This window comes from Semicossyphus pulcher, unplaced genomic scaffold, assembly GCF_022749685.1.
Source record: "Semicossyphus pulcher isolate SPU_LCO1_2020_fin unplaced genomic scaffold, fSemPul1.0.p SCAF_9, whole genome shotgun sequence".
NCBI lineage: Eukaryota > Metazoa > Chordata > Actinopteri > Labriformes > Labridae > Semicossyphus > Semicossyphus pulcher.
The window spans coordinates 7,775,283-7,785,910 of NW_027211770.1; the positions used below are offsets into that span (position 1 = coordinate 7,775,283).

At 38.8% G+C, this 10,628-nt stretch overlaps 1 protein-coding gene across 1 annotated transcript; it reads right to left on the reverse strand.

Annotated features, from left to right (window-relative positions):
- Nucleotides 1–439: 439 nt before the first annotated feature.
- Nucleotides 440–3,274, reverse strand: eny2 (ENY2 transcription and export complex 2 subunit). Its single transcript, XM_069656788.1, has 5 exons — nucleotides 3,019–3,274; nucleotides 2,834–2,911; nucleotides 2,615–2,685; nucleotides 2,089–2,163; nucleotides 440–779 (listed from the first exon to the last, which is right to left on the reverse strand). The coding sequence occupies exons 2-5, from the start codon at nucleotides 2,899–2,901 to the stop codon at nucleotides 706–708; spliced, it is 288 nt and encodes a 95-aa protein (XP_069512889.1). The 5' UTR covers nucleotides 2,902–2,911; nucleotides 3,019–3,274; the 3' UTR covers nucleotides 440–705.
- Nucleotides 3,275–10,628: the final 7,354 nt, after the last annotated feature.

The following is a 10,628-nucleotide window of genomic DNA, read 5'->3' on the forward strand; positions in this document are numbered from 1 at the left end:
ATTATAAAAGGACACCCAAAGCTTAAGTTATTCTTAACTTTTGCTAGTGGAGATGATTAATTGTAATTGTGATCAAGTAACTTTTTAGACACCAAATGAAGATTTTGTATGTCCATTTAAATACAAATACTTTATAGACACAGGTTTTATTTCTGGATTCAGTCATACTCTTACTTGTTATATGTTATAAAATGTAACTCAGACTTTGTTTGAGCAAATGTACAACTTAATCCTTGATATAGTTATCTTACCGAACACTTACACATTTTAAAGTTTATGGCGTAAATATAGTGTTCTGGTATAGACTTCATGTGTAATGCAATCACCAACCATGTATCCACCCAGTAACAACTTAAATATTCTATAAAATTAGCAGTCAGGATTGTAAATGCTGCTTTTCATTCATATTATTATTTAAAAATGATAATTGTCAACAAAGTCGAGCGAATCAACAACTTTATTGAAACAGATTTAATATACAAAGTACAACTAAAAGTGCAAGTTCAATACATTTGCAAGTATGTGAAAGCTGTAGTAACTGAATCAGTACAAACACACAACCAATAGCTACATGTTGGCCTGTTTGTCACTGAAAATTCAAGATATTAATTAAAAAATAACGTAAACTAATTTCTTAAAAATATTCTGTATAATGATCATATAGGCAAGTGGTCGATGGAAATGCTAAGACGGTAAAAATATAAATTATGAGGCGTGCTGAGCCAAGAAGGCTCTTATTCTGTGGAGAAGCTCTTTCTTGACGCTGTCTGGCACCAACGCTGCAAGAGAGAAAGATTACCATCATATGACTTTCTCCTGAACAGTAAGACACAATTAATGCTGCTAAACTTCTGAGTCTACTTTCACATCCACATCCATTTCTGGAAACACAACATCTCATGACAGCACCACCTCCTAATGACGCATCTGGTGGTGAAGTAACTGGTGTGTTGGTCCTTAAAGGATCAAGGACATGGTAACTGTACAGCACTTTTGAGTGAACGGCAGTGAAGCCTAAATGTTTCTTTTGATCTTAAATTTACACTAAACAAAATCCAGTACGGATATTACAAGCATATACTCAACAATGTTGTCTTGTAGGGTAATGTCAAGTCTTTTAGGGTTAAGTTTCAGAAAGTATTGCGAGGAGCAAGAAAACATGACAGCACCATCAGGGGTCTGTTTCACAAAGCAGGTTCAACAAACTGAGTCTAACCCTGAACTCTGAGTTGATCTACTCTGAGATAGGAAACTCTGAGTTTTCAGTTCCAGAACAGCTGATCAGAGTTAGTTCAATCAACTCTACTCAACTATTTATTTAATACTTCATCACGACCGGAATTTACATTTATATTAATTTAGGAGCAATCCGGCGGGAGAAAAAAACGTAAATGGAAGCACTTAAAAATAAAATACCAGAACATCATTCAAAGGTGCGGCTCAGGCAGAACAGGCTCATGGCTGAACCTCACTTCAATCATATTTTAAATATTAAACTAATGAAATATCATTCAGTGGCTGTTTTAATGTGCATTAGCTTTATCCCTAACATGATGCTGACTTCACATACATTATAATTTATGTTGATTAAACTGAATTGTGTTAGTTTAAAAACAAAAAATCCAATAATTTACGCTGTTTTATTTGAGTGCTCTCGGCAGTGGTGGTGGAAAATCTAATGACTTTGATACAGATTTGTCTTTTGATTTTTTTTATCATAATTATAAAAGACTTTTGCAAAGCGGTCAGAGCAGCACAGAGACGCAACGTTTCTTCTTTTAATTCGGTAACCGCTCAAACACACGCGTGAGACGGGCTGAATGAATGAGGAAGTCGAATGAGGGTTTTATATTCTAGAGGGAAGAGACAGAGCGAAACTCTGAGTTTCCTGAAGAGAACCTGCTCGCGACCAGGTTAGGTTCACAGACACAGTTACTATAGTTAAAGTTACCATAGTTAAAGTTACCTCTCTTTCTGAAAGGGCAAACCCAAGGTTTCCCTCATTTCAGGGCTAACAAACTCGGGGTTTTCACTAAACCCGCTTTCTGAAACGGCCCCCAGGTCTTCCCAATAGTCAAGTTAAGATACCTCTTCCTTTAGGAGTGATCTCAACCACCAGGTCCTCCACAGTGACATGCTCCAAGCCCTTTTCTTTGATCACTTCTGTAAAAAAAAGAAAAGCATATTACATATTTGGCAGCTGTGGCTCAGTGGCAGAGTGGGTCATCTCTCAATTGGAAGGTTGGTGGTTTGATTCCTGACTGCTACAGCCACAAGTGTAACTGTCCTTTGGCAAGACACTGAACCCCAAAATGCTCTTGAAGGCATAGCCTTCAGCGTATGACTGTGCATAGATCCTGACTGGGGATGGCATTAAGGCCTTTGCCGTCAGTGTGTGAATCTGGGTGTGAAAGGTTTATTCTATGTGTTTAACCTTTAAATTGGGATCAAAATTATTTTCGGTAGAGAAATCCTATAAACCTAATAATTAAAACAGGACATTTTAGATTCATAAGAGAGTAAGTAGATGAAGGCATCTTTCACTTCTTTGGTAGACAATCAGTAAAAGCAAATCAATGGCTATCTATGCTATGAGTTTTCACAACAGCTGTACCTTTGCAGTGAGCTTTCATCTGGTCCTTCCATCCACACTCAGTCAGTTTAGCCCTCAGTAACTCCTTCAGTCTGTCAATAAGATAAAAACACGTGTCATACAACAGGCATATTTATGCCATATATTATTGATCAAACCTGTCATCCTCTTCATCTTAATTACAACATTAGTCACTTTGGCCCTGACAAACTTCTAGCTGTTTAGATTATTTTAAATTACCTGTCTCGTTCCCCCGTCTCTGTCAGCTTCTGGTTTATTGTTGCCCTCATCCTGTTCTCTTTACTCATAGTCTTTCACCTGAAAAGAGAGAAATAACATGTTAATGTTTTAAATCAAAGTCAATCTAAAGCCGCGACATCACGTTCAACTACTGTGAACGAGTAACATCTCGCGCGTGTACTTACACAGAGGTATGACTAAAACAGGTCCCTCTCCTCAGTGTTATCAATAACGTTGCCAGACTCTGTGGCGTACATGAAAAAGTTAAAACGACAAACTGTTACCGGTGCATGAAACACAGCAGTCTTAGGTCTCAAACCCGCCAGTCGCCACAAGCCAAACAAAGCGTATAATAAACGTTTTAAAACAATTTAGTGTAAACGTGTGACTTGATAGATCGTGTAAGGAAAAACAGGCTGCGTTTTTGATTTTACGGGTTTTACCATCACTTATCACAATCCGACAGGAAACAACAACGGTCAAATGGTTCCTATGCCTTCATACACTGCAATACTCTGTTCCACCACACAGCGGCAGTGCTGGTTAATACATTTACCTGTAATCAATGTCTTATTCTATAGCAGACGGTTTCTTTGACCTCCCTTTAGGCGATTATATTAGTTTTACAAAATGTGCTATTAAGACAGTGGCTATCATTTCATGTTGGTAATTTCTGCATGTAGCAGATGTGTTAACAATTAAAAGTTACATGTTTAAAAAAAAAAAAAAGTAATTAGAAATTACTGATTTGTTATTGAAAAGCTCAATAGTTCATGGTTTATTTGCAGTCTCAGAAAACCAAAATTAAGTAAGTTACCAATACAGTCAGTTATTTGCCACAGTTAGAAATGTAAGTACACAGGCTGATTTCAATTGTCTGCATGATTCAGAAGTTCTTTACTAACAACTATTGTTTTCACTTTTCGAACAGCTGAAAGGGAAACAAAATGTTTTGCTTGTTCCTCTTGAAAAACCAAAACAACATGGGTACTTCTCTAAATCTTAATGCAAATTCAACAGATTGCTTTGTGCAACAACATCAAAAAACATTAGAGGAACCCCTAACCAAAGTTCAAATTGACTGATATAGAAACAACGGTCCAAACTGTATCTTCGAGCTACAGCCAGAGTAAACATACACTTACAGTGAGTCACTCTGGATAACAGCATCAGCTAAATCAATGTAATATCATGTCATGTTTATATGGCAACAGTGTTTAAAGTGTGTTCTTTGTTACGACCTGTAGGGCACAGTACTGGGCATGTAATCATCAGTGTGTTCTGTCAAACAAACTCAGTGTTAGGCTGGTGTTTATGGGGTTAAATGAAATGCTATATACAGTGTTTCCAAATAAAGGCCTCTTCCTCAAGTAGGCGACCAATTGTTGGAGGGTGCTTATCAAGACGCCCCAAGAAATCACAACCCCATCTAATGCTCTGGAGCATCCATTCATAGCCATAAACCCCCTGATGCACGTCACTAGCTTTAGTCCGCAGTATGTGTGTGGACACTTGTCTGGGTGTGTTTACCATGTCTGATAATGTGAGGTTATTTGTGTTGTCCTAAAATGGTTATTTTACAATTGGTAAGTCTTGATGTGCTGGCTTCTCAAATTATCACCTTTTCTCTCTTTTTTTAAAGTGAACTATATTCTGTAATGTGCATTGTTATAGAGATAGAGAGCGTGTGCCTATTTCGAAAAGGAAATCCATCAGCGTTTCATGCAGGAAGACACTTTAACTGTAGCCAGGACAAGGACAGAGGATATCTGAAAGAAAAATTACCATAAAAACAAAGCAATGGCGTAAGTGGGTCTACATAAAAGGAGAGGTCACACCAAGGTCATTTTCAGGAGTGAAATAATACCAGAGAAAGTCTCCCTCTCTCTCTCTCAGTATTTCTCTACAGAGTGTGTCAGAAGACAAACACACATTCATGACAGCAGAACTAAAGATGACGGATATGTTGAGAGGTATTGTTTCATGAGACTTGGACATGAGGTCACAGTGAAGTTACCTTTGACCTTTTGGGTGCAAAATGAAATCAATTCAGCATTGTATCCTATTAATTTGTGTCGAATACTTTCATAATTTGCATTTGAATTCTTGGGTAATGAAGAGAAACATTGTTTGAGAGATCAAAGTGACCTTGACCACCAATATTTCCTTTTTGAGTCACTGTGAACATTTGAGACAATTTTTAAGATATTCCCTCAAGCTGTTGTGATACTTTGTGTTCACAGTAACAGGGTGGATTTACGTACAAACAGATGGTAAACATAAAGCCTCCGGCCACCGCTGTCACTTGCCCTTAGGCATAAAAATGTCACTTAAAAAATCATTTACATTAACTACATTAAATTACATTACAAGATGAATTGGACAACTGATGATATGATTGAAGGCTATTCACTGTTACATTGATACATTTTACTTCACTAAAACCTTCATCTGATAATGAATCATAGAGAAAAACTATTAACATTTACAGGCTTTGCAAAGCATCATATAAATGACCATAAATCAGAAAAGGCTGGTGGACTTCTGAGCAAAGCAAACATTCAGACCTATTATTTAAAGTGTATAAAGGAGGAAGGTTTAATCTTTGAGTAAAATCGACATCCAGATCACACCAGCATCCACGCTGTCAAGCCAGACAAATAACAAATGTAGCTTCTGTTGAGTAAAATCCAAATGAGCAAGTAATGAAAAGTATCAAACTGAAAATGACAGACACAATTAATAGGGTTTCTGTAGCAACAGAAATTGGATGCAGCAGGACGTGTGCTGTGGGCTCGCTGATGTGGCATGATGTGAAACTGAAGCCGCTCCTCTGACACGACTGACATCAGCGAGTCTTTTGTGATTCACAGCAGCCCAGAGGAGAAGGAACACAGTCATGTCTATTTGTTATTCATTCACGCTGTCCTATCTGTCGGATGCTGATTGTTGCCTTGATAACGCTCTACAGTGTCTAAATTTTCCTTTCAAAAAATAAGTTGGTGCAGGATTTCACCAGTTAGGGAGGCTAGCAAGAGGCCTATGACATCTCCATGGCTTTATATGGCAAAGGAAACTGCTTAACTCAAAGGGCATCTGCGGTAGCTGCTGTCATGAAGAATGACAGTAACATTGACAGACGCCTGCTGGAGTCAAGACTTCAAGTGTCAGGACTTGAAAACTGTTTATTCATGGATCTCATGCAATTGGCAGAGCTGACAGCAGAAAGTTGCTCATTCCTCTGAGTGGTGATCTGTACCCAAACACAGCATGCACGCAGGCCATCCATCTGTTTTAACAAAGTCACCTCTGAACTGGCTGTTGCATGCCACTTACCACCTCTAAAAGGGTTTAAGTCTTTTTTCCCTCGGGATAAACAAAGCACTTTTTTATGTTACCATTCCTTTACATTCAGATGACATTTCCTTTTCATCCTCTCATGATTTTTTAAAGAACGGTATATCTCAAGGTCAGCTTTGGAGGATTGAGCCCTATTTTTTTTCTGTCTCCCAGAAGGATGCTGCTGACAGGGTTCAGTTCTCTGTCTCATACCAACATTTTTGTTTATTCAGGCTCAGGATATATTTTTGGATAACCTGAATCAGAAAGTAACTTTACCTTTGTAGATGAATTTTGTATTCACTAGGTTTAATGCATCACTTGTAATGTAAGTTAGCACACAGCTGGAGGGGGGGTATTATGCTAATTTCAAGCTTCATATTTCACTTCATGTAATACATGTGGAGTAGCTTAGCATAATTTACAGTTAAAAGAACTCATCATTTTTCTCACACTGGTGCTCTGTGCAGGCCCCCATACAGCCTCTGCCTGAAATGACTCGGTCAGCTCTGTCCCTTTAAGAAACCCCGCCGTTAAAAGTCCACTTTCCTCTGATTGACCGGCTCTCTGAAGCCTGCTGAGGCTGCACTTTGTGACATCACAAAGTGCAGCATGTAGAAAAAACTCTGTGAAACCTGGTGTTAACAGCAGTCTGCAGACTGAACTGTGGATTACTCCAGCATACTTTTACCTACAGATTTGAAACTTCACCCACGTTTAGTCTGGAAATCCAACATTGTAAAACCATATATCTTGGGGCGCTAGTATAGCTTAGTTCAGCGGTCCCCAAACGGCAGACCCAGACCTATTTACAGTTTTGACAAGCGCATCTATTTTAACCTGCGCAGCTTTTTTGTCTTTGCAGTGGTGATTTGGGGATCCAAGAAACTTGCAGACCAATGCATTCGTTGTAAATCATCATCACACGTGACGCTACTCAGCCAATCAAATCTGTCACTCAGATTAACATCGCGACTGACCCAGTGGGTGTGTGAGAATACAGATACAGATTGAAGAGCCAGCCGACAAGAGAGTTACAGAGACACAGTGGGAGAAAATAAGTGAGTTAGGGTAGACAAGTAGACGTGGTGTGCTATAAAATGAGAGCAGTAGACAAAATCGAGCTTTTAAGACTGGACAGACTCGTATATGTTCCGTGACTGTGGCGATTATTAAACGCGGGCATTGTCTGACACTGTCACTCCATTTGTCTCTGTTAACAGAGACTCCAGGCTGCAGTTTAGTTCAAATACTTCATTGATAAACCTGAGAGTTACACAGAGCTACATCAGGCTTCATCATCATGACTAGTTTTCCTCTTATTTCCGCAGTTCTGTTCTTATCTGTACCGGTATGGGCCCTCTCTCTCCCCCTCGCTCTCGCTCTCTCCAGTAGTCCGTCAGTGTACAGCGCGTTTAAATGTTATTTATTTCATAGTTATTGCCTGTTTTAAAACTCGCCATGTCTCACCATGAGAAAAAGTCTAATGCAACTGCATTTCGACAAAACATAAAATAAAATGTGGCAAACATAAAATAAAATATAAAGTGAATCCCCCTGTTTTGGTCAAATCTTGATAATTCTGTCAGGAGGCAGAGAGATAGCAGCTTAAGTGAAGAGGTAAAGCTGTCTCTCTCTTTCATTTGATTTCTGCATGGACATCATTGTACTACCAGTAGTACAAGACATTATATTATTTGTTTTCATTTACAGATAAAGACACTTCTGTCACAAACTGGGGCATAAAATAAACCACACATACAGGAAATAAAGGTTTTGACACTCAACATTTCCCGGGGGAGACCCCCCAGACCCCCCACATACAAACACACACTATATTTCCTTACAAATATTGAAGTATTCATTATTATTAATGTTTAATTATGAGAGCTCTGTGTAAAAGTTATAAGCGTTGTTGTAAAAACTATTTAGCCTAATTGTATTTTCTTTATTTGATTTGACAGACGTTCAAAATGTATAAATGTATGGTACTACCCCTGGCTTAGTTGGTAGAGCAGGCACCCCATGTCTAGAGGCTACCGTCCTCGACACACTGATCGCAGGTTCGACTCCCAGTCTGCCGATCCATTTGGTGCATGTCTTCCCCCACTCTCTACTCCCCACATGTCCTGTCTCTCTTCAGCTTTCCTATACAATAAAAGGCAAAATGCCAAAAAAAATCATCTTAAAAAAAAAAATATGTCTTTAAATGTGAATCAGCATAAAGATTAAATGTTAGAAAGCTGCTGTGATCTGAGTCACTTTTGAACTATGAGTATGTAGTTTTATCCTGAACTGAATTGGAAAAACTTGAAACCGCAACAACCTGAACCAAGTAAGGCTGAACTGAGGTCATTCAAGAGCAGATTAATATCCAAGCTTTATGAGCGACTGTTTCCTCAAAGGACTTGCGTTCATTTCTTGAACACACACACATACAAACTTTCAGGCAGCAACCTACTACACTGCATCATCTGAGCTGTAATGTGCACCCTGTGAGGCCTCCTGCAGCTGACATTTGAATGTCAGCTCTGTCAGTCACCAGCGAGGGGAGCTCTGATGCAGAAGGTGCTGATGTGTTTAATGACACTGAAGATTTTGTTTACACACTTAGAGAATACCTGTCATTCATAGATCCACCTCTGAGACAGCATTGTCCCAAAATGATGAAATTCTTCTGTTTAAGTAAGATTTGGAATAAGATTGACTGGTCTAAAGAAAGTCTACGAGGACTTTAGAAGCATTACATAAACCTTGTCTCTTAAAATGACAGGATTTTATTACACTCACTCAAATAACACATGCATCATTCAAACTTGGACTCTTGGACTTGTTCTTTTGGGGTGATTATTAATTGTGGTTGAAATCATGATTTTACACAATAACTCTCTAAATGAATACGAAAAAACATTTCTTAGTAAATATGTGATTACTTATAGTAAACTTCCAGCAGTCTGTTTAAAGTGATCTTTAACTCATCAATAGAGGAGAATAGAAGATTTTCATTTAAATAAATGTCTGTTAAGTCACTATCTATCACCAAATGAGGTAACACAATGGTGATCGAGCTTATGGCCCACTGATGAAAGCCTTTGCATTTGCAGTATTACAGACTGGGTGTGTGGTGCGACTTTTACAGAAAAAATCACAAGCGGCGCCCAGTTAGTGACACGTTTTCCATCACCTAGCAGTGGTTGGTCTGCCAGAGTGGGTAGGCGGAGCTAAGCGGCTGCTTTTCCGGTCTCTGCAGGTGTAGCGAGTAAACAGTAATCTACTATGGCTGAACAAACAAAGAACAGATCGATGACTACAGATACAACTTAAAAAATAAGTGAAAATCCAAAGAAAAAGAAACAAACTCGACGCTCAGATGAAGGCAAACTGTCTAAAAAGGAAAGCGACCGTCGGCGAGGAAAATCAAGAGTTACAACCGGAGCCAACCGTGGACGTCACACACGCACAATGTCTGGATATAAGTGTGCTCCCGCAATTACTTTTTATTGCCATAGGTGGCGCCAAGGAGAACAAAACAGAGATCTACGACATTATAACTTTAAACTCCCTCAGTCACTTAACAACCAGTATTTCTCTTTTTTCTTAGCAGTTGTTTGTTTTCAACCCCAGAAACCCCTTTCTTGTTAAGCCACGCCTTGCTCTTATAGGCTTTTAGGCATAGACTCTGCTGTCTAGGGAAGACTGAATGCTGCACAAACAGATTTAGTCTTGACAATGTAAAAGATAGTAAAAGCCTGCAGATATGTTGAGTTAGACAACACTTACTGTTATGCACAAGTAATTTATGAAACAGAACCTAGGTGTTGAATATTTATGAAAAAATCTTGCAACGCTAAGGTTTTAATAAGATAGAAAATGAATAAAGACTTGGGGGGAAAAAAGACCATGATTTACACCAAATGAAGTTTTCCTGTGTTTCATTCCAGCGCACAAAACTCAAAAGATGCTACAAGTTTGTGTCGTCACAATTAATAAGTCAGAGCTTATCGAGTCTGAACAAGTTTTGGAAAAATCTTAGACTTTTTATCTTATTACGAAATACCCTGCAACACTCCGCCATTCCTGTTCTGCTCAGTCGCTCTGTTTAATTGATCACTTCACCAACTTGCATAACTTTAATTGCCTCTGTTTCATGTCATATCCCTTAAATCCACCACGGTAAACTTACAGAGTCTTACTGTATGATGGCAAGTCTGAAAACTTTTAAAGAAAAATAACAAGATGTGAAGGTTATATATGTAATGCATGAAGCTGACAAGGACTTTAAATTTCACACTCAAAAAGTGTCTTTTGAAGTCTGGCCGAGAATTACTCCCTGTCTGTCTGAGAGTGGAATTTAGTGGGGCTTCCTCTCATGTTCAAGTGGGAAAAGCCTCCCCTGCATCACCACATGACAGACTGATTGATGCTCTACCTGCTCTGGGCAGAGTAATGGCCTTAT

Bases quoted from the DNA above. Each gene is read 5' to 3' on its own strand.
- eny2 (XM_069656788.1), bottom strand. From the start codon at position 2,901: ATGAGTAAAGAGAACAGGATGAGGGCAACAATAAACCAGAAGCTGACA. The intron at 2,686-2,833 runs GTAATTTAAAAT...TCTTATTGACAG, and splicing joins GAGACGGGGGAACGAGACAG to ACTGAAGGAGTTACTGAGGG. The intron at 780-2,088 runs GTATCTTAACTT...TCTCTCTTGCAG, and splicing joins GATCACTCCTAAAGGAAGAG to CGTTGGTGCCAGACAGCGTC.